Consider the following 27534-nt stretch of genomic DNA (forward strand, 5'->3'; position numbering starts at 1 on the left):
TGCGTGCGTGTGTGTGTGTGTGTGTGTGTGTGTGTGTGTGTGTGTGTGTGTGTTGGGATCCTCAAAGCTAGCCACCTGTTCCTGAGAGTTTGAAGCACCCTACCAGAGGTCCCAAGACCCTGTCCTTGGCAATGGATGAGCAGAGATGCCATAGCAGCCAACAAGAGTTCCAGGCCTTCCTTGAATCTAGGTCTATGGCCATCATTCTCACAGCACCGACTCTCAGTTGGGCTCTAGGACACCTGTCAAGCAGGGCGCAAGTATGCCTCAGAGCCTCTGACCCTGAGCCTACTGCAGGATTTTAGCTGCCAGTTGGGGACTGAGAGACATTGACTGGAGTGCCGGTGTCACCTCTCACTTGTTGTCTTTCCTTACCTAAGCCAAGTGGTCCCTCTGAGCTCTGAGCCTCAGTGGCTCCCTGTGGAACATGTGGACAGGAGGGAGGCAAGCTGGACCCATTTCTGAGGCTACATTAATCTTTTATAATGAAGTAACTAGTTAGTCAAACCAATCTGTATCCTCATCTTCTAGAACACAGCCTAGTGCCCATGGAGGGAGCCAGCTGATTTGGATAGGTGATGGATGGATGGATCTGTAGATGGATAAATAGATGGGTGGGTGAGTGGATGACAGGTACATTGATAGATGGGTAGATGGATGGATGGATGGATGGACAGATGGATGAGTTAGCTAACTGAAGAACACATTAGAAAACGACTGGATGGAATCATGGATACTTAATATCTCAGGACCGTTGCACTTGCTCTTTCTTCTTGGAACATATCTACATGCTATGCCCTGGCTGGCCTTCTGACTGTCACACATCTTTCTGGAGAGCACTGGACTCCCAGATCACATCTAATGCCCACAGACCTTGAGCAAACCCTTGACTACACACAGCCACAGTTCCTTCATCTATAAAATGGAGACACTGAGGCTCGTGTGGCTCTGCGTCTCTCACTAATACACGGTGTGCTCTTAGCGACGGTCTGTCTTCCTGCTCCACCTGGGATCATCCACATGGCTGGATGGCCTGATGTCATCGCCTTTAGCATCCACCCTGCTCTGCTCCGTGCAGTGGTAACCACTCACTCAGTGAAGGTCTGATTGACAAGTGTCCCTGCTGTAGGACAGCTGTAAGGAAGGAAGCATGGGGCAATACGAGAACCTGCTCTGTAAACTGTGAAGTGCGGTGCCTGGAGCTCAACCAGCAGCCAGGGCCACACTGTGGCTCTGTCCCAGCTGACTCCATAGGACTAAGGATTCAGTGCTGCTTCCGTTATACTACCCCCACCCCACGGTGTGTTCCATGTTCCCCTTTATTCAAGAAGAAGGTGTCCTGTTTAGGAGGGTTAATCAACAGCAGACCTTCCCTGATGGCCATCACACTCTCTCCATAGCCTCACTGCCTATATAGTCTCAAGTCCAAATTTCATGGCCTAGAAAGGGTAAAGAGGCCAAGGAGTGTCTCCAAAATCCCACCTAGATGACACTCTGCCCAGAAACTTGGGCTCTGTATTGCATCAGGCCCTTGTAGCTGCCAAGCCACGGAGCAGATGGGAATGGCAGCCCAGCTCACTCGTTTACAGAAGACTAAGACATGGCAGTGCTTGGCTCGTCCACCTTTCCGTTGGCCCTGCCCTCCCAACTCCTATAGTCTGGTGAGATTGGGGTGCTAGGAGTGAGTTACACCCCAGGGTATGGGTGAGGTAGGTGCACAGAGGGAGCCCAGTTGCCTTTGCCAAGCCACCAGGGTAGATTGTGGACTTAAGTGGTGGTCAGATCCAGGCATGGTGTTGAGGCCTGGTGGGTACAGGACAGGAGGTCCAGGTAGAGTCCTGGCTGCCCACACAAGTTATTCTTGCTCTACCTGGGCCCTACAGCCCCATTGCAGATGACTCCAGCCATGCCATTGGGGAGCAGCACCCGAATCTGCCTCCTGTCATTCTAACTATAGGGGGCAGGGCACTTGCCACATAGAGTTCATATGGCTGGGAGAAATGGACCCAGATGTTGGGTTAGCTGAGTACATCCAAAGCTCCTGGAAATCACTTCCCACCACCCTGCTCCTGGCAACCTGTTTTCTCATTTGTGCCTTGGGCAGCTCCCTGTATCCCTAGGAAAGTGGCACTGGGGCAGTCAAAATGACAGCCTTAGGAAGGTGGCTATGTCTATTCTCTGGCTTTTCAATCTGTCTTTCTACAGGCTGTATGACTCGTTTGTCCAGATAGGGAAGCTAAAGCTCAGAGAGGTGAATGCACTCCCGAAGAGCCACACAGCTCAGCCAAGTGAACCCTAGAGCTAACATCTGTCTCCAGAGTCAACGGTGTACCTGGGGCAGGTCTGCGGCCAGCTCTGGCATCATTTTCTTTGTTCAAAATTCAGAACCTAGCTACTGATTGCCAGTTGGTGTTCATGATTCTAGTGACTTTGGTCTTGTGGGGACTTGGGGTTGCTAGGGTCAATGCTGTTGAAAGTGTCCTCCTGAACGGTGAGCCACTGCCAGCCGAGACCCATCATCCATTGTTGCTACAGTTGGGACAGCTGGAGGAAGCAAAGCCGGGTAGTATTGTGTGGGTTCTGAAAAACAAACTCGGGTCCCCATGCTTTCACAGCTAGGACTTTATTGCATTAACTCCCAGCCCACGATTGCTTTTTTATCATGAGAATACATCATGGGAACTCAAGACAGAAAAGACCCTAGGGAAATGAGTATTGGAGCCCGACTCAGGCTTATGCAACCTGGGACAATACTTGGTCTCTGAGCCTCCATTTCTTCATCTGTGAAATGGAGAGAAGCCTTCCACTCTGATTTGGGGATTGAGTAAGGTGCCCCCCGACTCCCAAAGCCAACATTGCCACACACTCAGCTTCTCTTTCTCTGGCAACTGAGCCCTGACTTTGGATGCCTGCTTCTGCCAGTGTACAGCGGCCACTATCTCCTGGATCAGCTTAGACTTTCACAAATGGGTAAACTGAGGCTAGAGGCAGCAGCAGAGCTCGGTGCTGGCTCCGGTTCCCCAGCACTGGGAGGGGTGCCCGCATGTGTGCCGCACGCCTCCCTCCCTGCCAGCGCCACTCAGTATGAGGGGCAGCAAGTCACCATCTGTGTTTTCCAATAAAAGAAAATGAAAATTGAAGCACATTAAAAATAGCTCAATTGGGATTCCGCGCAAGTGCTGCGGCCTGCTGTGGCAGAGACATCCAGCCTGCCTCCTCCTCCCTAAGCCTGGCACCAACACTGCCGGGAGTCATCTGAGGCCGTCTCCCAGGAGTGTGTGGGAAGGGCTGGGGTGCCGGCAGTAGCCCTGAGAACACCAGCCAAGGACCACTTGAGACCCTAGCCCCAGCTCTCCTACTCTTGGATGGTGGAGTGCCTAGCCCTTGAGGCCTCACCGAGAAAGGAGAGAGTAGAGTCAGAGGCATGTCTCAGGGCAGGCCCTGGACACAGGTCCCCAGGTACACCTGGAGCCTCTGTCTCTGGAGGAGGGCACATGAATTCTGCAGGGCCAACCCTAAATGGGATGTCCGGCTCGCCTTGCCTTGATCCCTGGAAGCCAAGCAAGCCAGGGATCTTTCTGTGCCCATGGTGCTTCTTCCTGGTTTGGAGGGCGTAGGGAAGCTCTTCCCTTCTTGCAACCCCGGCATTCTAGATCGTCATGATATCGGGACCTCCCTGTAGGACTGTGACCCAGCAAGCATTTCCCTCCATGACTTGAACACCTCATGAGGGTGACGGTGAAATAGGAAAGAAGGTGGCAGAATTACAGAAGCCCTGTGCACCAGCCACACAGCTGCTTGTGTGGAGGAAGCAGGCAGCATCCAGGAGAGCTTTCCCATGAGCCCTGGAGTGCCATCGCTTTTCTCCTTTGGAGGGTAGGGGTTCTGAGACAGTGTCATGTATCCCAGGCTGGTCTCAAGTCCACCGTGTAGTATAGAATAACCTTGTATGTCTAATCCTTCTGTTTTCTCCTACTGAGAGCTAGGATGGTAGGTTTGTACCACTCTACCTGTTTTACGCAGTGCTGGGGATTGAACCTAGGGCTTTGTGCATGATAGGCAAGCACTCTACCAGCTCCCCAAATGTCAAATTGTCCTTGCAGGGCAGCTCTCTGCAACACTCTGTTCCTTGCCTAGTTGCTGTGCCAAGCTCTATGGGATGGGCTAGAGGATGTGCTCCTGCCTCGAGGCTCTGAGTCCTGGGCAGGAAGTGACCTCAGAGCCACACAGCAGCCCCCAGCAGCCAGAAGCCAGGCAGCCTGGGAATGAGAAGGGCCCTGAGAAGCGATCTGAGCCTTGGCAAGCAAGAAGTCAGCCCGGAAAGCCCTGCCTTCACTTCTCTGGGTCTTGATTTCCTCATCTGTAGAATGGACTGATAATTAGGCTTATCTTTAAGACCTCTGGAAGATGAGGGCCCTGACAGGGACCTGGTATGTAGCTAACACTGGGTCCATAGTGGAAGATCCACCTGTCATAGCATCCCACCATCCTGAGAAAGTGGCCAGATGCACCCTGGGTCCACTATGTCCTTGCTTGTTCTCAGACATGGAGGGGTGGTGTGACAACTCAACAGTAACTCTATTATGAATGGTACATTCATTCTGTCGTCTTTGTGACAAATCACCACAGATTCAGTTTAGTGGCTCCCAGCAGCACAAAATTAGTATCACATCCCTCAGGAGGTCAGGGAACTAGGATTCACTGATGTGGATGTTGGGGCTACATCCCCACTGAAGCCCCAGGGAGTGTCTGCTTGTGCTTTTAGCTTCTAGAGCCCACAGTGGGTTATTATAGCATCCCCCTCGACCCCAGCTGCCTTCCTCATCCCTAACTGCCCCTCTGTCCCCTTCCACGAGGACTCTTAGGCTAATACCTGGCCCACTGGGGATATTCAAGGCAATCTTCTTGTCTCACGATCCTTGCAAAGTCCTTTTATTGCCATTTAAGGCAGTGTTCACACTCTGAGAGTTAGGATGTGGGTGTCTTGGTATGGGGGGGTGGGTGGAGTGGGGCACGTCTTTATTCTGTGTCCCACTGACAAGAGAGCCCTTGATGATCTCATGTCTGCAGAGGTAACAGTAGTATCATTTTCTTTATCGAGTGGCTACTTTGTGCCAAGTCAGGTAGGGATCTGAACCATCCTAACGTTTGCCAATATTGGTATCCACCATCTTGTAGCACGTGCTTTACAGACTGACCCATGGCCCCCAGCCCTCTTCTGAGCTCCTGTCTACAGCTCAGAGCTGTCACACTTCAACCCTTCATGAGGCACTAGTGTGTTGAATCCTAAACTCTACCCCAGTCACTGTCACTTTCCTTTGCTCATGACCTTCCCTGATCCATTCTGCTCTCTTCAACCTTCTCATCTCTGTCTTCTTCGTCTTGACTTTCAGACCCACCACCCAGCACCCGGCTGTGCAGTCTCACCTGCCTCCATCCGGCTGAACACTGGATGTCCCCCAACCCCCCTCACTGTGCCATAACAACCTCTTCTCTCTTAGCCTGCTGAGACCCATTCACTTCTGTAGGACTGAGGAGCCATCCCTCCAATCCTGTGCAAGCCCTGCAGGCCTGGTTGGCTTCTAGGACAGGAGCACCAGGAGAGAGGCCCAGAACACAGAAGAAAAAGTCCTCTAGACGTGTGGAGACGAGGACTCCAGCCTCCCTCACCAGCCTCAGGGAGATTCCCTAGGAGCTCCCCATTCTGAATCCTCCATCAGGGTCTTCCCGCCTCCCTGGAGAGCGGAGTGAAGCCAGCGGGAGATGGGACAGATAATTGCAACTTTAAATAAGGCCAAGCTAACACTCCCTGCCAGGCCTGGCCCAGGGGACTCCAAGCTGTGGAAGGAGGTAGCAAGAAGAAAGCCCCGGGTGATGCCCAGAATCCCAGCACACCCCAGCTCCCTGGAGAACTCAGACAAGTCACCATCCCTGTCTGGGCCTCCTCCATTGCCACATTTGTTTGACAGGACTCTGGAAAGTAGCCTCCGTAGTGTGTCGTATCACAGATTTTCAGAGAGGCAGCAGGGAGGTACACCATGGCCAGAAGTTCACATGCTCTAGCCTGGCCCCACTGCCCATCCCAGAGGTCTCCCTTGTTACTGTCCTCATCTCTGTTGGCCTCCAGGAGTCAGGGTGGTGGTTATTTGTAGGGTAGCCGCAGTGCAGGCCTTAGGTTGAAAGTTTCTCCCTTGAGTCGGTATTTACTACCCCCATTTTCCTGATGAGGTCACTGAGGCTGAGTGGGAAGCAAAAGGGTCGGGATCCCCCATCAGCCTGAGGGGACCATCCACAATTACCTTACCTTGTAAGAGAAGTATCTTCCCTAGCACGATAGATGCCTGCACAGGGGGTGCCTGAGGTTCTAGATACAGTTTAGAGCAGAAATTCTTAACCCGACTCCCAGAGCCAGTGGGTCTTATACCCCTGCCGACCCCAAGTGCCTGCTGCCACCACTCCTAGTGAGGAGCCTCTTGTAGGGCTGAGAGATGGGGTAGTGGGCCAGGCCTGTCCTGCTCAGCAGCTGACTACATGGTCACTTGCTCATCATCTGATGTGGCTCTCCTCGCGTCTGGAAGGGACTGTCTCCTGGTCACATGTAGGAACCTGGGCTCACTCCAAACAGGTCCAGGAAGTGACCTCAGATGTTGGAGGGAAAGCTAGCACCTGGAGGAGGGGCATTTTGCCCAGTTAGAGAAGGCTTCCTGAGGAAGATATAGTAGGGCTGTCTTTAAGGTTAATTTAGAGTTTTCCAGGGGAACGTGGGGGACATGCTGGGCAGGGAAAGCAGTGTGGGAAGGCACATGGAGGCCCGAAGGGCATTTGCTATGTAGAAGAAACTTGAGACCTTCTCTTGTGAGGCTCCCCTGCAGGATCCCCATGTTCCTAGGCAAGGTAGCACCACGAACAGCCCAGCAGAACAGGCAAGTGGGCCTTACAGTCTGGAGAGTGTCACCCTAGGGATTGGGCCAGGGTGCCACCAAGAGAGGCATAAATGTCACTCTGGTCTTGGCCTCCAGGGCTGGAAAGGAAGGATGCTTTCCTGTCATAAGCGGCTTTCAGTTTTCCAGCAAAAGGCACGGATTCAGAGAACATGTTGAGATTGCCTACCTCTCCTAGGAAACCCCCTCCACCTTCATACAGAGGAGTCTCCAGCACAGTCATGATGTCCACCAGAAGCCACAAAAGCTCTCTACAGTGGCAGGCCCACGGCCTCTCACGCCTCTTTGACAATTCCATAGAGACCACAAAAGCATCCACAGCTGTGGTGGACAGAGCACCCAACTGGCTACAAAGTATAGCCTTATCCCTCCTACCTCCATCTGCCTGGCAGCAGTCTCCTAGCTCTGGATCAGACCATGCCTGCTTCCCATGCTCCGTGCTGTGGTGCCCAGGCCTGAAGCCCACCATTCCAAGTCCCTACCATCTGCTCTGACTATCCCCCGAGACTCTGCCACACCACAGAAAAGGCTCCTTGGGACAGTGAGAGGAATTCCAGGTCATGACTCAGAAATTAAAGCCAGTCTTCCTTACCAACTTAATCCCAATTAACTGACTGAGCTCCCAGTTTGTTTATCTGCAAGATAGGGACCATGCCATAGGCTTTGAGGGGGGTAAAAGAGATGAATTCTGTATGTTGCCCACATGGCCTAGTGCATTACAGATAGTAGGTGCTCAGCAAACAGTAGCCATGATGATGGAGATTCTGGAAGTAGGGTGATCTCTTCCCCACAGGAAGAAGGCCTTCTGGCTCAGGAGGTGTCTTGTCACGAAAAGCCCCATTCATTTCAAGGCCAGAGTCTCCCCTAGCCCTTTCTGTCCTCATTAGCCTCTTTGGGGTCAATCATGATGTCACCACCACACTCTTTGGGCCGGAATCTCTGCCTGGCATTTCCTCTGACCAACATCACTGCAGGTTGGTGGGAAATGGGCAGTAACTGGGGATGGAAGCTCAGAGGCCATTTGTGACGATGATGACCTATGTTATAACGCACCTACAGGGAGCCATGCAGACATTCTAGAAATGTCTCTTCTGAGACAGCAGACACCTTAAGGAAAAGGAGAGATTAGAAACCATCAGACTTAAGGTGGAATCCATTTTGGTTTGGCCTGCTGTGTGTCTGGAGAGGCTCACTGTACCTCTCCGACCTTGAACTACAATTTCCTCATCTGTAGGACGGATACAGTACATAAGAGAAAAGGAGAACTAAGTCAAGCCACTCTCCCACAAGAGGTGAGGCTAGCCCTTCAAGCCCTGGAGGATTGTGGGGTGTGGAGTCCTAGCCTCCTGGGGCACCCCATGTCCAGTTCAGTTGCCCCTCTCCCCCTCCCTCCTTTTGACTGTCTCTATTCTACATGTGGGGTTCAGGCCAAATGCCACCCATGTGGGGTCTCCTCCAGCCCCTGACCGGAGTTGGGGGCCCATCTATCTAGGTCTGGGTTCTGAAACCCTGTCATCTTGTGCCTGGGGTCCTCCCTGCAGCAGGGAGCCATGCTAGAGCAGGAGACCTTTTGTGAGGTACAGCAGGCCTCAGGCATGTCCTGTTCTTACACGATCTGGGCTGTCTGGAGGCAGACGGAGGCCAGATCCAAAGGCAGCTAGGGCAGAACTGGATGACAGTCCAAGCAGGGGGCAGGGGCTCAGAATAGGCTGTTTGGAGCGTGAGAAGCCCTTTAGAAACTGAGGGTGAGACCCGCAAGGAGTTTAGAGTTTGCTCCAGATCAACTGGTTTTCTCGATGGATAGTGCCCGTTTTATTATTGTTGTTGTTGTTGTTATTGTTGTCCAGTGCTTATCTAATTCAGGCTTGGCACACAGTGGGTGTTTGACGAATGCAGGCTGGCCGGATAGAAGGAGTGGAAAGCAGATGTGTGGGTGTGTGAATGAATGACGGGCATGGAAGGATGGGTCAATGAAGAGATGAATGGGGAGAGAAAGAGAAGGAGAGGAAAGGGGGGAGGGAGAGAGATACAGAGGGACATCTAAGTGAGAGGCGGAGTGTGTGGGTAGGTGTGAATGGAGTGGGGGTGGGTTGAACGGCAGGAGAGCAGACCATGTTAGATACCACCAGGCACAGAAGGCTGCCTGGATTGGGCGGTCCAACGGGTGAATGTGGGAATGGGTGGGAGCTTTGCTGGATTGGTGAATGGATGGGTGGGTGGACAGGCATGCAAATGGACGTGTGTGGGGGTGGTGGGTGGAAGTTTGGGTACTTTGTTGATGACTGCAAGGATCAGATGGTCGGAAAGACAGATGGATCCGTGTGCGGGGGTCACTGGTGAATGAACGAACAGCAAATCCCGACGTGGCTAAATGCCCGACACCTTGCCCAGAAGCAGAGGGGTGCTCCGGGTTCTGAAGTTTGAGTTAATTGCCCTTCACTGGGGGGGAAACCAGGGCCAATTAGGCAAATAGACGCAGACCCCAGCAGGCCCTGCAGCAGGCTCGCTAATTGACTTCAGCCTCACAGGCCTGGCTGGGCTTCACAGTGGCCTGTGTCACATTGATCTGTAATTTACACTCTACTCACATCCAGAGGATTTGAGGCGACTTACACGATTAGGCCTGCGTGCGGCAGGACAGTTAGATATTAAGTGAGTCGGGGAGAGGATCACAGAGCAGGGAGAGGAAAGAGTTACTGGTACGCCTCAGGGCTCTGGCTTTCTAGCTGTGTGATGTTAGGTGGGTTTCATAACCTCTCTGAAGCTTTGTTTTGTAGGAGGGAAGGAAGGAGGCTGGGGCTGTGGGGAACGCAGCGATGGGAGTGGATACCCACGTGGATAAGGCTACCGGAGCGGGTGGGCAGGTGAATGGGCAGTAGGTTACTGGGTGACCAGAATGATGGACAGGTGGGCGTTGCTGGATGGATAGGCACTGATACCATCTCTTAGGACATTTCGAGGGCCAGTGACAGTTCAGCTCAGAGGTTAGCACAAAATAAGGGCTTTGAATTACATAGTCAACTTTTCCCGTATCTGTCAACTCCACATCCGTGGATCCAACCAACTGTGCATCAAAAACATCCTTTAAAAAGGTTGTATCTGGTCGCTAGGGATGAGGCCAGTTGGTAGAGCGTTTGCCTGGTAGACACAAATCCCTGAATCCCATACCCAGCACATCAGGAAGTCCAGCGCGGTGGTGTACGCCTGTAATCCCAGCACTTGGGAGGTAGAGGTAGGAGGATCAGACACTCAGGGTCACCCTTAGCTATAGGGATAGAGGCCAGATTGCACTTCATGAGATCTGTCTTTAAAAAAAAAAAAAAAAAAAAAAAAAAAAAACCCTGTCTGTACTAATCACACACAGTTTTCTTTGCTCTGGCTCTCCCCAGATGTTTGATGGCTTCAACAGTTCTTGTATTGTCTTCCATATTGTAAACGTAGAGATGACCTCAGGCTCCTGGGTGGAGCCCATGGATTCTGCAGACACTTTGCTCTTGGGTAGAAGGGACTCTGGCACCTGAGATGTGGGTATCTCTGGGGTTCCTGGAACCCAGGCCCCGCAGCTACTGAGCCGCACAGCTGTCCAGTGTTTAAGCTGTCTTCATGCCTCTGAGTGTGTCTGCTGGAAGAAGACATCAGGCAGCCAGGAGGATGGTGTGACTCCAGATGAGCCTGGGAGGCCTGGATGGTGGGGTAGAGGTGAGGCTGGTGGCAGTGACGTCACCCACCTCAGCCCTGCCTGCCAGGTGCTTGCAGTCCATTAGAGAGGCTAATAAGAAACAGGCTGTCTCAGGGCTGACAGACACCTGTGATCAGGGGAGCCCTGCGTCTGGCTCATCTGTGGTGGCATCTCAGAGGAGATGACATTTGAAATGGATAGAAAAGCCGTAAGTTTAAGTGCTCGATACAGGTCAGGAGGGCTAGGATCGCCTCAGGGGAAGTCACGGTGTCTAGAGGAACTATTGCAGGTGTGAGCTCAACCCAGCGTGAGGGGCGGAGGGGAGATGAAAATTGTTTAATTTTTTTTTTGTTTGCATTGTCTTTTGTACTTGTTTTCGAGACTGGCCTTACTAGGTAGCCCTGGCTAGCCTCAAACTCTCTACATAGACCAGGCTGGCCTCAAACTCATATAAGTCTGCCTATCTCTGTCTTTTGAGTGTTTCCGTGGTGTGTGTGTGTGTGTGTGTGTGTGTGTGTGTGTAGGTCAGAGGATAACTTGCAGGAGTCTGTTCTCTGCCTTTACCATGTGGGTTCTGGGAATCAAAATCAAGGTATCAGGCTTGATGGCAAGCCTAATATTACTGGCCTAACAAAAATACTTTAATATTTAGTAACTACCCCCATGTAAATGGCTGGAGCCTGGTGACTCTCTGTCTAAGCTTTGTTCTCTGAAGTGTCCACGAATACTAACAGTTCTCCCTCAAGGAGTTGATCACCAGAGGAATCTCCAGATGGAGCACTAAGGGACTAAGTAGGTGCACACAGTAGGTGTGCACAATGATGCCCCCTACTGAGATTTTATAATTACTCATTGGATAGAGATGATGTGTGAATTTATTTAAGCCAAAGTGTTTATGAAGAGGAAACCAGATGTGATGGGAAATCTCTGAGGCCACAGCCTGGGATTTAGTTTCTGATTTGCTGTGTGATCCTGGATAAGTCACCTAACATCTCGGAATTTTAAGTTTCCCTTATGAAACCAGCCTAATAAAGCGTCCCTGGGGTTGTTGTGGGAACGAAAGGAACTCTTATGTGTCCAGGCCATCGGTCCCTGCCTCCCTTCCTTCCCTTCCTCAGCAAGCCCTGGTATTCATTTACCGCCCACCCCACCCCCAGCAACCCCGTCCCAGACCCCCATCCATCATCCTGTCCTTGGCGGAGGTTAAGTGGGTCCCTAAGCAGCGAATCCAAACTCCCCCAAAGCTTGGGCAGCACAATGCGGCCCGCTGTTAGTGAGTAGCCCGGCTGGCCTGCCGGATTGGATTTCAGCCGGGGCAGCCGGCGCTGGCGGATGCCCAGGCCAGCGGCAGGCAGGCTGGGGACATGGTGCAGAAGCTGGCGTCACGGGGACTCCTCCACCCGAGCCTGAGAAAACACAAGCCTGCTCCAGGCAGGGCAGGGCCAGGAGCAGCGTGACAGGCAAGAGCGCTGTGTAAGGATTTTACATTAGCGGGGTCCCCTTTCCTTGAGCTCAAGGGCCAATCCGGCAATGCCGGCAATGCCGGGGAAACAGCGTGATGCCTGCTGGCAGGTTTCACACTAGGAAATCAGAACCTTCCAGGAGCTGGCTCCCCAACTGGCCTTACCCTTGGCCAACAGCCCTCCCATCCTCTCCATACAGAGGAGAGGTCTCTGGAAGGCTGGGCAGGCTGGCCCAGGTTCAAATCCCAGCTCTGCCTCTTTCTGGCTGTGTGACTGCAGGCAGGTCCCTGGGCCTCTCTGGGTTCAGTCCTCTCATTTCTATCATGATCAAGGACAGTGCCAGCTTCCGGAGTGTGAGAGGACCTGACACTGAGGACTCTGACGGAGGGAAGCCATAATTTCCCGTCCCTTTTGTGAGACAATGTGGCCTGGTGGCATCTGGGATTGAACCAAAAAGGCCCAATTTTGTCTTGCCTCTTGTTGACCTTGTAGGAGTCCTTGATGGCTCCGTGCCTCAGTTTCCCCATAAATTTGCTGTGGGATAACAGTGAGATGATACCAATGAAGAACCTGCCAGAGGTGACCTCCTCAGGCACTAAACATCTTCCTTGTGGATTCTATGTGTCTCAGTTCTTGGCATATTGCTCTGTGCAAACCAGATTAGTAATTCTAGTGCTCCAGGGGCTAAAGCCAGAGGATCGTAAGTTTGAAGACCACCCAGCTGCATATCAAGTTTAAGGCCAGCCTAGGCTACCTAGCAATGGCCCTATCTCAAAAAGGAGGTTAAGAAACAAGTCAACAGGCTTTGCAACCAGCATGTCCCCACTCATTTCCTCAAAGCCCTGTAGTGAGAGACTCCAGCAAGGGCTTATTTGGCCCCATGTTCTAGATGAGAAAAATCAAGGCTCAGAGAAGAGACAGCCTGTTAGTGGCCTTGAATCTACTCCCTGGTTCTTGGCTTCCTCTTAGAAGTCCTCATTTTGGCTATGGAAAGAGCCTTCTGGCTCCCAGCCACTGATGGCTATGCCTGGCTTCTCACCAGGCTATGCAATGCCATCCAGGCCTAGATTCAAGTCACCTCGGCTCCACCAATACAGGCAAGGACAGCAGGAGCTATGAGCAGGGTATGGGGTAGTACATGTCACAGGGGGGCCTCTGGCAGGCTGACTGACTGGGCTGTGAGAAGCTGGAGCAAAGGCCTCTGGGTACAGCTACCTGGGGTCTATTCATCTTCAGCCTCAAGCCCCTGCCACAGCTGGATCCCAGCTCTGACTTGATTCCCTATACCAGGGTTGCTCTCTTACCCAGCGGGTCTCGGGGCAGGCCACATCACCCTCTCCAGGAGTCCTCCATGGCTCCCTGATGCCTATGGCTCTGATCCAAACTCCTCAGGCCTGCACTCGAGGACTGCTACATTTTAGCTTCTCCATACATGGCTCTATTGCAGGGAGGTGTAGCCTTGAGCCCACTGCAAGCTGGTCACCTATTTTACCAGCGTCCAGATGCCCCAGCTTGACCCATCTGTGAACCCTCTCCATCCAGTCTGGATGCTTCTTCCTCTGAGACACCTCTCCTGGTTCCGAATTCAGAGTTGATCTTCCCGTGTGTGACCCAGTTTTTCAGCCTGGACCAGTCACTCTGCTGCTTCTGCCTGCCGTGAGTTCATCTGTTGGGCACGAGTCTGGGTGCTCCTCGAGGCAAAGACCCGTGGGTCGGTCTCCGCACCGAAGTCCTTGGCACAGGCTAAAGGAATCAATGTTCACTGAATGACTGTGACTCTGCTCCTACCCCAGCCAGAGGGGGAACAGCCAAGGACAGCTGCCAGGAAGAAGCAGGAGAATGAGCCAAGCTAACAGAGCAGGAAGGGCCAAGCATTCCAGGGAGAACATTCTGGAAGAGTCAAGTCATCAAGTCTCAGAGTAGCGTCGTGTCTTCTGCAAGCAGGATAACCGGACCCTTGAGAATGGAAAAGATAACGTGTGGGGATAAGTAACTTAGCTGGATGTCAGAGGTGTAGGGTGTGTTTACTGCCAGGTGAGCTAGGACTCTGGAGTCTGTTAGGGTTGGTGATGGGATGTGGGCTTTAGATTTGCCCCCAACTGCCCTGTGCAGAAACAGCACCAGTGCCAGGCTCTCGGTGCTGAGGCTGTAGTGAACAGGCAGATACAGGTCTCACTCAAATAAGGGCTTTAAGAGGACTGACCACGTGGCTCAATTGGGAGAGCGCTTGCCTACCACATACCAAGCACTGGTTTCAATCCTTAGCGGCACAGAAAACCACGTGTGATGGTACATGTCTACAATCCTGGCACACGGAAGGTGGAGACAAAGGATGGGGGGCAAAGCTAGTGTAAGGCCAGCCAGGGTCTGGTGAGACTTTGTCTCAAAAACAATGAGGGCTCCTGGAGATATCACATCACTCATGTTATGTGATCCAGTTATATGATGCAAACGATGAGGTCCAGAGAGGAGACCACTTCCCTGCAGTGACACTAGAAAGTGCTGAAGCCAAGGGTCTACCTGGGCCATCTGGGCCTCCTTCCCCTTCTGTTCACTCAGCTTGAGAACACACACACACACACACACACACACACACTCACCCGTGAGTGCGCATTAGTGATTTTACTTGTTCTGTGTTGTCTCATCTTTGTGGTTACAGCATCTTAGAAATAACACAGATGTGGGGATGGACAGAAGTGGACTCATAAGCTAGTGGCTGCTTTTCCATCTCTGACATCAGCCCTCTCCTCTGTCAAGTGGGTCCCATGGAATGGACCCTGTAAGTTGTCCTGAACCTGAAATGGTGCCAACCTTCAATATACCCTAAGTGCCTAAGGAATATCCCCTTCTCAGGTCCCTCAGACTCACACATGTCAGTGTAGATGAAGAGTCTACATGGCCCTAGAGAACTCCAAACCAACATGGGCTCGGGCAGAGTTGATGAGGTGGGTTGAGGAGCAGGGGGCATCCATCTACCCCAGCCTGGGAGCAGGGGCCCCGCGCAGCCACCTCCCGTCGGCCTGATGCTAACGACTTCAGTGTGTCTCCCCTTTTAGCTCAAATATTTCTGAAATGCATACTGCTCATTCACACGTAGCCGGAGGGGCCGGCGGGCCTCCCCAGCCTGTGCAATCAGGGCCTCCTGATTGCTTTCTTCTGTGCAGTCTCCAGGAAGCAGAGGGGGTGCGGCACAGCAGGGCTGGGGCCAAAGCCACTCCCGTGGCCCAGACCCTGTTTTCTCCAGAGGAGCACGCTGGCTCCAGTTTTTGCCTGATGCGGACAGTTTGTGTGGCCTCGCTTTCCCCATAGATCCGTTGGGGTCTTTGTTGTTAGCCTTTTGTTTTTAATGGCACTTCAGTTGGTGGAGGCCTGGTAAGTGGAGATGTGGGGACAGATGAACAGCTGTGTCAAGCAGGAGATGAGCGGGTGAGGATGCGGGCTGTTGTCCAGTGCAGGGGCTTGGCAAGCTGCTGCCCTTCAGCGGGCAGCCCTGCTCCAACTCAGCCCCATCACTCAGAGCTCAGCCACCAGTGGTGTCACCCAGCTGGCTCCACCTCCATCAGCTCCTCCCTGCCTCTGCCTCTGGTGTTCAGCCTCCTGGTCCTTTGTCATAGTTTTTGTCAACTTGACACAAACTTAGTCATACTAAGAGGGAAGAGGGAATCTTACTTAGGACATTGTCTCCATCAAATCGGCCTATAGGTGTGTCTGTGGAGCGTTTTCTTGATTGGTAATTGATGGGAGGGCCCAGCCCACTGTGGGTGGTACCATCCCTAGGCTATGAGAAAGGCCAAGTCTGTAAGTAGTTCCTGCTTTCAGGTTCCTGCCTTGAGTTCCTACTTGGCTTCCCTTTTGATGGACTGTAAACCAAATCAAACCTGTCTTCCATAAGGTTGGTTTGGGTTCTGTATTTTATCACAACAACACAAGCAAAAGTACCCACCCACCCCACCCCACCCCACCCAGAATTGGCTGGCTCCCTCCTAATTGGCTCTCAAGGCTCCATTGGGCTTTGCTTCTTCCAGGAAGCCTTCCCCACAGCCCATGCATACCTCACACATTCTGAGCTGCGGTCCTCGCCATATCTGCATAGTGATTAATTATCTGTGTAGCGTGGCAACAGCTTCCGCGTGCAAAGGATTGCTGTCATCACCACGTGTGTGAGGATGAGGACTGAGGGAACCCAGTGGCTCCAGGGTGTGGGCAGTGAGATGGTGTTAGGTGACCCACAGATGGACCTTGGATTTGTAATACTCACATCTCCTTTCCCCCTTCTAATGCCAGCGATACTGGTTTTTCCATTTCTAATAATGAGGTTCTTTTTTCCTCTTTAAAATGCACTTAAGGGAAAAAAAAGTCTATTGGAAGGAAAATAGTAAATGAATCACAGTAGTCCTAGCTCAGGTTGGAGGTGGGAAGGCCAGAGTCATGTCTGCTGGACAGGCTCCAGCTTGCAAGGCTGATGGAGCAGACTCAGCAAGTGGGTGAAGGGACCTCCTGTGTGCCAAGTCCCATCCTGGGTCCTGGGAACCCAGCACCCACCCTTCGGGGGTGCCCAGGCTAATGAGAGAGGGTGGCAAACAAGGAAAGCTGCCAACCTGGACTCCCGGCTCCTTTCAACACCCTGATGGTGGAGCTGTGGGGTGAGCGGACTCAAGAGGGCTTTGCTCAAAGGAGACCTGACTTGGGAATATCATGGGGGCAGATGAAGGAGATGAAGAGGGCGGGGGACTGTGAGTAAGAGTGTGCTACATAGCCTATGACAGCTCACCAGAGGAATAGATAGGCACCCTGGCAAGCTCATGCAGCTTTGTTAGCCTCAGTTTTCCTGTTTGCGAAATGGTACAATATCAAGTATCTCTTGGCAGATATGAATGAGTTTCTGGCTATTTTGTTTTTAATGTTTTTTTAAAATCAAATTTATTTGTCTTGTGTGTGTGTGTGTATGTGTGTATGTGTGTGTGTGTCAGAGAGAAAGAGAGAGAGAGAGAGAGAACGAGAACGTATATGTGGAGGTCAAGGGACAACTTTTGGGAACTGTTTATCTCCTTCTACCATATGGGTCCCCCGGAATTGAATCCAGGGAGTCAGACTTGGTCACAAGTACTCTCACCACTGAGCCATCTCACTGGCCCATTGCTGTTTTGAATGAAACAGGGTCTCTAGTAGCTCAGGCTACCCTGAAGTGCATCATGCAGGTGAAGATGGCCTTGAACTCTTGCTGAGATTAAGGCATGCCTGTGACCTTGCCGGGGTCTCGGTGAACTTTAGCTCTCTCTCCCTTTGCAGACGTTGGGATTAGAGAGCTGTTTGATGCTACGAGAGACAGCGCTGGGATAGAATTTAGGGTTGGTGTCCTGAGCCCAAACAGTTGCCTGAGGCAAGAGCTATGATTTCCAGATTTCCTGGAGATGGAGCCTGACTTCTCTGGCTGGTTTGAGTAGAACAAAGAAGCTAGGCTATCCCGGGGAAGCAGCCTTAGACAGAGAAGGAAGGGGTCCTTGGAGGCTGTGACTGTCTGCTGAGATGTTAGCAAGCTTCATTGTCCTCTCTGGGGATGCAGAGCTAGACTGTTCTGGAAGCCTTTGGACTCCCCTCTGTTTCTACGAGGCCTGGCTCTGAGGTCAGCATGCATGACACTAGATGGTCGTGGAAGGCCCATGCTACACCTGAGGCAGTAGTCGGTGCTTAGGAAGGACCTACTGTGTGTGGACCCCGGCTGCTGTATCCCCCTTGTGGTTACTCTCTGTCTATACCCAGAAGGAATTCATCGAGGAAAAGGAAGCTTTGAAAGACTTTGAAAGTTTAGCAGAGTTTAAGCCTATAATTCAAGCACCTTGGGAGGCCAAGGCAGAAGTTCAAGTTCAAGGCCAGCCTGAGAAATTACCGCAAAAACTTATTAGACTGGGGATATAACTTAGTAGCAAAATGCTTACCTAGCATGTTTAAAGCCCTGGGATCAACCTGAGAGAGAGAGAGAGAGAGAGAGAGAGAGAGAGAGATTGCAAGGCCAGCAAGAAAGAGAACCTGTGTTAAAACTGAGGTAAGACCAAGCAGGGTAGTATACACCTGTATTCCTAGTACTCAGGAGTCAGAGGCAGGAGCATTGCTATAAATTCTAGGTGAGCCTGAACGATATCATAAGTTCTTTTCCCCCCCACATATTACACTAAAGTTTTTTTTTATTTAGTGTGTATGTGATACATACGCGCACAACATACATGCACGCACGCACGCACGCATGCGTGAGCGCGCCATGACGTCAGACGACAATGCTTTGCAGAAGTCAATTTCCTCCTCCTATCATGTGGTCCTGGGGATCAAAGGCTGATTGCCAGTCTGAGTGTCGAGTTCTTTTCCCAACTGAGCCTCCTTGCTGGTCCCATATTGAGTTCTAAGTCAGCCAGGGCGAACAAGATCCTGCCACACAAAAGAACCAACACAAGACGAAGTCGAGATCCCTGCCCTGCTCAACCCCGTTTCACAGTCAAAAGGAAAGGCAGCTTGAGAGTTAAAAGACCAAGGTGGGTTTTGAGGAGGTCAGCCCTTTGCCTCCTTCTGCCAAGGCTCAGGGGGCCACAGTTTCTAGAAAGCTGGGTTAAGGCAAAGCCTAGGGGAGGAAAGAAAAGAGTCAAGACTCCACTACCTACCTTTCATCCCTCCTGGGAAGCACTGCCTTCTTGCTTATTCCTCTAGCTGTTTCCCACCCAGCTTGGCCAGTGTATGGATAGGTGTGGTGGGAGGAAGACAGAGTCCAGGGCTTCTTGGGGAGCCTGATTTAAGCCCTGACTTTTACAGTATGCCTTGTGGTGTGTCACTTCTACCCCCTGGGTCCAAGTTTTCCAGCATGACTTCCTAGCCCCACCTCCTCTAAGCCATAGAATCTTCTAGTGCTTTTTCCTTGGGGTCAGCCCAGGAATCTAGCCAAGGGGTGGGGCCACCTGCTTGGCGGGCTGGCCTCCCATCCGACCCCACTGCGTCCCAGGAGAGGCTTCCCTCTCCCTGCCCCCAGCAGCTGCTTGCCGGGCCCAGGCTGAGAGCCCAGCTTGGCGCGTCTCTGGCTGAGTCCGATGAGAGAGAACAGGTTAAAAGTTCAGCCCTTGTTCTCTCCAGGAAGAAGAATCTGTAGCATTCCGAGTGTGAAAAGGAACCTTCTTTCAGCTCCAAAGCTGCACAATGGAACTTCCCCCCAATTTGCCATCAAAAGGATGCCCTTGGCACTGGCTCCCACTGTCCCTGGCACCCCCTCCCTATCACCCCCTCTCAAGCGCAAAAGGACACAGTGACCACAAACTCGAGCCCCAGGCGGTCATGAGGCTCCTCTGCAGCTTCTCTTGTCAGCACAGAGGTCTGGCTGGGGTCACCTCCGCCTAGACACCCCTCCCTTTTCCCGCCCTCCATCAACACCTCCCTGTCATAGTTCACACCCTCATTACCTCCGTTTGGATGGTCTCTACAGCCTGGACACTCTCCTGGCCCTGATGTATCTAGCATAGACCAAAGGACTAGTTGTTTCAAGTGCCTAGAAATATAGACAGTAGGAAGCAAGACACCTGTGAGTCTCATGTACGATCTCTAGGAAGCCCCTTCTGCCTGTGCTCCAGATCCCCTCCTTCCAAAATGAGGCTACTGGGCGAGACCAGGCAAGTGTCTCAAGTGGTCTGTTTTTCATTTCCTGGAATGCTATGGAAGAAGTAAGTAGTGGCCATAGAGTGCAGAGATTGATTAGTGATGCCTGCAGTGGTTACAGAGATAGCCACATAATGCAGGTATTGGATAATGATGCCTGTATCAGGCACAAAATTGAAGTATAGTAAAGTATGCCTCCTATCATAGGTGGTATGGAGCTGTGAGCTTCTAGACCTCTCTGCTCATTCCCTCACATATACTTATCTCCAGGCTATGAGATGTTCCATAGTTGGGTGGTTTTTAAAAAATAATTATTTATTATTAGTATGTGTATGTACACAGGTACGCATGATCGGATGAACCCATGGCACTACACGCGTGTAAATGTTAGAGGACAATTTTATGGAGCCGGCTCTTTGCTTCTGCCCTCTTGTGGGTTCCAGAGGCTGAACTCAGGTCATTTTTTCTCTTGGAGTACCCAGGCCAGTGCCTGGTACAAAATGGACATTGAGATGTAGCTGTTGAATGAATGGTTGAAAGCATCCATGTAAATCCATTCAATGTGCTACAATTTAGTTCCATTTTGAGAGCCTTTTATTAGGACAGGACTACAGGGGAAGGCTTCTGACCCTGACCTGGGATTAGCAGGATCTCCAGAACCCATGGGTCTCCTTCACTTTAAGCAATATGGCTTCTTCCCACCAATTACTGATTCTGACACTGGTTTGAGTCTCTGAAATTCCAGAGGGTAGGTGACAAGCATACTCTGATGCCTGCTCTTAATGCCCTCTTTGGGGGCTTGATCCTGGGCTAGAGTTGGCTGAGGACCGGAGGAGGGAGTCCAAGGATGGGATATTGCGTAAGGAATGTCTCCTAGTTCCTGAAGAAGAGGAAGGGTAGCTACAGGGCATGTGTCCAGAGGCCATTAAGGCAAATGATGGTTCCCCGAGGTTGAAGACGGATTCCTTCCAAGGCTGGCATTCAAGTGTTTGAATAGCAAAAAGATTCTTGAATGTTGACATAAAAATGTGAGGGATTGGTGGTAGATCCTCTGGAACCCAAGGGACAGAACTCTAGGTTTAGACCCTCCACCAGGCCAAGAGGTGGTAACACACACCTTTAATCCCAGCACTTGGGAGGCAAAGCAGGTGAATCTCAGAGTTTGAGGCCAGCCTGGTCTACAGAGCGAGTTCCAGGACAAGGGCTACACAGAGAAATCTTGTCTAGAAAACATTCAAATAAACAACCCAAAATAACAACAACAATAACAACAACAACCACTCTATCAGGAAAGGACAGACAAGACAGCTCCTAGGTTAGTGAGATGTGATTAGTAGGGGGTGGGGGAATGACCACAGAGAGACAGTCATAACAGAAGTGGACTCCTACGATTGGCTAGGCTCTTGGAGTAGCAGAGAGTAAGGAGCATGCAGGACAAGTGGTCTGGAGGATTGGAGGAGACTCTGTAAAGAAGGAAGAACCCTGAGGGGCTGGACCCCAGGGTCCGCAGAGTGACTGACAGCACAGGGTGGTGACTCTCTGCTCTTCCCACAGAAACCCTGATGGACTCTACTACAGCAACGGCCGAGCTGGGCTGGATGGTACATCCCCCATCAGGGGTGAGTTCTGGTCCCTCAAACCCTGCTTGGCTGGCTCCCCAGCATGCCCCAGTCTATTGATACCTTGAATACCCCCTCATATCCCAGATCTTTCCTCTCTTAAGGGCCGGGCCTCTCACATCTCACCCTCCCCATCCCTACCCTTGATGGAGTACCCGTTTCCATGACAACAGGGGGGACACATTGGCCTTTATCCTGTAGGATTTCCCTGGGGAAGGCTGAAAAGTAGGTACTTAGATGGCATGCCCATTTCAGAAGAGGGAAGTATTTCCCTTGAGATTCTGTTCTGGGACAGAGACCACACCAAATACCTTTTACATGCCATCTCCAATACTGAAGCTCGGAGAGAAAGAGCCACTGAAGGACTCAGGGTTGCTTGGTGTGATTTGGGTTTTGGTACTTGGGGATCAGACCCAGAGCCTCATACAAATATTCCACCACTGAGATGTACCCCCAGCTGGGGCTCAGGTTTATAATAGGGACCAAGTTCTCACCACCCCAACTTTGAATCCCCATAAGACAAGATCCCCTGGGTATACATCCCTGGTTTCTTTTATGTTTGTTTTGAGAAAGGGTCTCATGTATCACAGGCTAGCTGCAAACTAGTTGTGTAGCTAAGGATATGACACTGAACTTCTGATCCTCCTGCCTCCACTTTCTGGATGTCGTGGTTACAGGTAGGCACCACCATGATCAGTCTGTTCAGTGCTGGGCATGGTACTCAGGTCTTGTGAATGCCAGGTAAGCACTCTAGCGACTAAGATCCATCCCCGGCCCATCCCTGAGTTCTTATTGCATCCTTGGGTAGGATCTAAGCCCATGTCTGTGTCCCCAGTATCCTGAGAGAAACATGAGATAGATGTTCTCTCTCCCTAACATTGTCCTAGTTCCACCTGTCAGCTGAGACCATAGGTAGCTCCCTTGCCTCTCTGACTCTGGCTTCTTCACCTGTGAAGTGGTGGTCTTCCCCACTGTTACAGTAAGGTTCTCCCAAAGCATCTAACACTGAGGCTGGCGTGGGTTGGCTCCCAATAGAGAATAACTATAGTAATTATCACCATCATCATCACCATCATCATCAATTTTAATAATCACTCCACCTATCCCATGGTCTCTCGAGAGGCCCCAGACTCTACAGCCCATCCCCCTTTTCCACTCCAGTCTTCTGAGGGGACTCAGCTGCAGCCCTAGGGATCCATACTCCCCCCCTCGGGCCTCGCTCTCAATAGGCAGGGCCCCAGGGTCAAGCTTCTTTCTGTGGCTCTTTCTTGTCACCAATTTTCCATCTGCGAAGGCTGCTGGGCCCACAGCCCCACCCTGCCAGTAATGAGGCCAGGCTGGGCTGCAGGGCCCCCGGACGCAATTATTTGGGGTGTTTGGGCTGCAGGGCCTCCGCATGTTAATTAGAGAGAGGGGAGAAAGGCAGAGTGCTCTAATTAAGTGCTCTAATTAAGTTCCGAGGAAGAGCAGCGGTTGTAACAAGGGGCTGACTTTGTCACATGGTGCCACCAGAAAGAAAAAAAAAAATTAAATGTGATATAGGGAGCTTCAGAGTCGCCACTGAGGCAGAGGCCACGCCTGCAGGCTCTGGCTTCCCCACATACATCACCTTTCACAGCATCTAGCTCTCTCCCAGTCCCATAGGGCACGGTCAGCCACCGACATCTCCGTGATCATCTGCCAGTCCCACAGCTGCATTTAGCAAGTGGGGAAATCAAGGCCCAGAGAGGAGAGAGCAATTGCCCAAGCACATGCAACAAGTTAACAGTGCCTGTTCTGAAGACATATGGGCAAGCGTGTGCACAGGACCAGGACGCTATGACTTGGGTCACGTGACCTCACCCGTTTAGTCTCATCTTCCCCTTCTGCAAAATGGCTCTCACATGCTATATGTGAGAATCGTGACAAGGAATGAGACCCTGTGAAGGCTCTAGCCTCAGGCCTCGCCTGGGTGGGCACAGAGGAAGAGAAGGACGCTGCTCTCAGTAGGCACTCCAACCCACTGGGGAGACCGGACCAAGGAGGCAAGTGTTTTTTGTCCCCAGGAGAATCACTGAGCACAAACACAGGAGGCTTCGGACAGCTGCTATAACAGGCTCGGAGTAGCAAGAGTATTTGAGGTCTGGGAATGTAGCTCAGTGGCAGAGCGCCTGTGGAGCATGTGTGAGCCCCAGGTTCCATCTTCAGGACCATGGGAGGGGGCAGGGTTAACAAAGGGCATTTGAGAGAGTCACAGAATTGGACACAGGCTCAGCCATAGAGATGAGCTCAGCCTGAGTCTGCAGAAGTATGACAGGGTTCCACACTCTCTATCTGCCCAATCCAGCCCAGCTCACACAGCAGAGAGACGTACATAGAGGGTCTGTCTAGTTAGTTATGGCTCCGGAAGGGACTCAGGGAGGTATCTGAGCACCTTTTCCAGAGAGAGAGGGTGGTTAGCTCCTTCCAGGTATCAGGAAGCACCAGTTCCCAGAGATCTCAGCAAGTGCAAATCCCCGAGGGAAGCTGCCATCCTAGGGACAGACCCTGGCTTCCCATCACCCTAGATCAGTGAGGGTATGGACCATCTTCCTCTATCAGACTGGGAATTTCCCAGGGGCAAGGACAGTGTCTCTTTCACTGACAGGGCACTCTCTGGGAGAGGAGAGGCAGAGAGCAGAGGCTCTGTTTCCTCGATCTAACAAATAGTCCCTATTCTGTGCATGAAGCTGTCTTCTTGTATCAGAAAGTGCTAAGTCCGTGCAGGTCCCTTCCAAGTTCCTGCCTGTTGGATCCTCCTGAGCCCAGGATCTGTGATCCTTTGCCAGGTTAGTGTACCCCTGACAGTCAGAGCCACATATCCCATGAGGACTAGGGAATACCATGAACAGGGACTGCGCCTTTAAACCATCAGATTGGCGTGGTACACATAGACTGAGAATGTCTCATCAAGGCTGTGTCTCCTCCATCAGATGGAAACGCCTCTCCATCATCAGTCTTTGTGCCCCTCCCCTGCCCCTAGCCACTTCAGACGGTATTTGGTATTTTCACTGCGGCTAAGTGCCACCTCCTCCATCTGACTAGCGTTTCTCCCCGCAGTGGGAAGAAGTGAGCGGCTACGATGAGAATATGAACACTATCCGAACGTACCAGGTGTGCAATGTCTTTGAGTCAAGCCAGAACAACTGGCTGCGGACCAAATTCATCCGGCGCCGCGGCGCCCACCGCATCCACGTGGAGATGAAGTTCTCGGTGCGTGACTGTAGCAGCATTCCCAGCGTGCCCGGCTCCTGCAAGGAGACCTTCAACCTCTACTACTATGAGGCTGATTTTGACTTAGCCACCAAGACCTTTCCCAACTGGATGGAGAATCCGTGGGTGAAAGTGGACACCATTGCGGCCGATGAGAGCTTCTCCCAGGTGGACCTGGGTGGCCGCGTTATGAAAATCAACACTGAGGTGCGAAGCTTTGGTCCCGTGTCCCGCAACGGTTTCTACCTAGCCTTCCAGGACTACGGCGGCTGTATGTCCCTCATTGCTGTGCGTGTCTTCTACCGGAAGTGTCCCCGAGTCATCCAGAATGGTGCCATCTTCCAGGAGACACTGTCGGGGGCTGAGAGCACGTCACTGGTGGCTGCTCGGGGCAGCTGCATCGCCAATGCTGAAGAAGTGGACGTGCCCATCAAACTCTACTGTAATGGGGACGGCGAATGGCTGGTGCCCATCGGTCGCTGCATGTGCAAAGCAGGCTTCGAGGCTGTGGAGAATGGCACAGTCTGCCGAGGTAAGGGGGCGGGGCCCTGCAGATGTATGGCGATAGACCTGGCTGCCCCCTCGGCCTGGCAGCTGGGCTCTGACTGACAGGGCTGGAGGGTTGAGGTAACCCTGAGGCTTTCCAGGGCTGACTCTGGAAGCCCCCTTATATAGCACTTCCTGGACAATGGTTTGTGTTTATAGAACAGGTATACCAATGTCCTGGGCACTAAGAAAATACAGGAACCTTGTTTTAATTGTCATATGATTACTCAGTATGGTAAATGGTATTTCTTTTCTTTGTTCATTCGTGGAAGTGATGGGTTTTATGTTTAAGAAGTCAGTCATGATGAATGACTTTTAGATGTAAGGATCCACTGGGCTTGTTCTGGTTTGTGTAGGCCAGGCTGAGCTGAAGCAACAGGACAATAGTGCTTGTTTCTCCTCCGTGCTGCATGGCCATGATGGGTCAGCTTGAGACTCCTTCCCCTGGGTGCTCAGTGACCGAGGAGCCACTGTTTGGAATATCTCCATCATCACAATAATCTCAGGAGGAGATTGTGGTGGGGTGCAAACAGGTCCCAATATGGACACCTGAAACAACCCATACCTTTCTGCTCTCTCTGCTCATTCCAAAGGCCAACGTAGGTCCATGGTCACTTGCCATTCAGAGACTGGGACAGGCACCTTGGTGACCAAGCACACCTCAGTGTGAACTATTTTTTTACCATGCACCAAACATGTATAGGACACAACTCACGTGAAGTTGTTGAGGGCAAGTACTGTTTTCTGAGTCAGGAAAGTCACACAATTATCAGGAGATATACAAGTCTCACTCGGACAATATGGCTCCAAGTCCCGTCCTTGGAACCACCAGGAGCAGCTGAATCATCTAGGGAAACATGGTCATAAGCAACAACAGTGCAGACGATGCTTTCATAGGACAAAGAAACATCAAGATGATCTGCAAGCATAAGAGGTTTGCAGGAGGTACCTCAGGGTGGTAAGGGGGCTGCAAAGGCAGTTAAAACCTGCTTCCAATTGCACCCCTGCCTCTCCTTAACCCAATGACCTTGGCCAAGTGCAAAGCTGTCTTTCATAGGGTGGTGTGGAGACTCAAGAACTTGAGATGCATAAAATACTTATCGTTGATTCTGGCGTAAGAAGTATGTAACAGATGTCCGCTAAATTTAATAGTGGTGTGTGCAAAGCTGGCTAAGCTGTGCTCGGTGGTTGTTATATAGGAGATTGGAGCCTACTGTGTCATGTCCCACTGGAATATGAAGTGGTGTTGGAGTGCTGGGATGTCCCACATGCCAGGCTGAAAAGAGTTTAGATTTTGTAAAACCAGGGAATGTTTCCCTGGAAACGCAAATGGGAACCTCTGGTAAAAACCACCCTTTCTCAGCTTCTCCCTCCGGCCTTTCCTGCCTTTTCCTCTCTGTAGCCCTGGCTGTCCTGGTCTCTCTGTAGACCAGGTTGGCCTTGAACTCAGAGATCTGCCTGCCCCTGCCTCTCAAGTGCTGGGATTAACAGCTTTCACCACCACCACACCCGGTTAGATAGTGTTCTCTTAATCCTGGAGGGATGAGTAGGATTGTAGAGAGAATATTTTATGTATTATACAGATGCATCACCTGTCAATTAAAAAAAACTATGGCCTATAGGAAAGGGTAGAATAGAAGGCGGGTCATCTGGGAGGCAGAAAGTATTCAGGGGCAGAGCCAGGCATGGAAGAATCACCTGGAGAGACGTGACAAGACAAACACTTGGTACCTGAGCACAGTTAACCAGTCACATGGCAGAATGTAGGTTAGAGTAAATGGGTTATAATAAGTTAGAATTTAGTCAGAGAAGAATCTAGCTAGCTATATGGCCAAGGTACTTGTAAATATATTTGAGTCTGAGTCTTATTTCTGGGAGCATGGGGCTAGGAGGCAGAACCAGGACCAAACATCTGCATAAAGATGAAGGCAAGGTTTTTCCTTGGGAAGCAGCCACAGCAGTCTCAGAGATACTTGCTGTGTGTGCTGGGATGCCACAGTGCTGAATGACAAAGGGTGCAGCCAATGTGTGTTTCCCCAAGACAGTGATGGGATATAAAGTCAGGTCAAATAACCAGTCAGGGCTACCTGGAAAGTTTCACTTCCCAGGAGAGAAATGGGGAAGTGGGGTAAAAGACCTTTTTTGGGGGGGAGGGAGGCAACACAGTCTGTTGTACTATTGTTTTTGCTTTGTATGGATGGATGTTTTGCCTGCATGTATGTCTATGCACTGTATGTGTGCCTAATACCCAAAGAGTTCAGAAGAAGGCACCAGATCTCCCCAGAATTAGAGTTACAGTTGTGAACAGCTGGTTGGGTGCTGGGAACTGAACTATGTCCTCTGCGAGAGCAGCCAGTGCTCTTAACCACTGAGCCACCTCTCCAGCCCCCTATTGTATCTTTTTAAAAAAAATTTTATTTGTATCT

General features: G+C 51.5%; 1 protein-coding gene across 4 annotated transcripts in view; it reads left to right on the top strand.

The window, feature by feature from the left end:
- The window catches only part of Ephb2 (EPH receptor B2), a 179010-nt gene that overhangs the window by 39330 nt on the left and 112146 nt on the right, over positions 1-27534 (top strand). For all 4 annotated transcript variants that reach the window (XM_034502191.2, XM_076933946.1, XM_034502192.2 and 1 more), the window contains exons 2-3: positions 21267-21331; positions 24410-25094. In XM_034502191.2, coding sequence (XP_034358082.1) covers positions 21267-21331; positions 24410-25094 — 750 coding nt within the window. The remainder of the gene's footprint in view (positions 1-21266; positions 21332-24409; positions 25095-27534) is intronic.

The sequence above is a fragment of the Arvicanthis niloticus genome, chromosome 5 (genome assembly GCF_011762505.2).
Source record: "Arvicanthis niloticus isolate mArvNil1 chromosome 5, mArvNil1.pat.X, whole genome shotgun sequence".
Taxonomy (NCBI): domain Eukaryota; kingdom Metazoa; phylum Chordata; class Mammalia; order Rodentia; family Muridae; genus Arvicanthis; species Arvicanthis niloticus.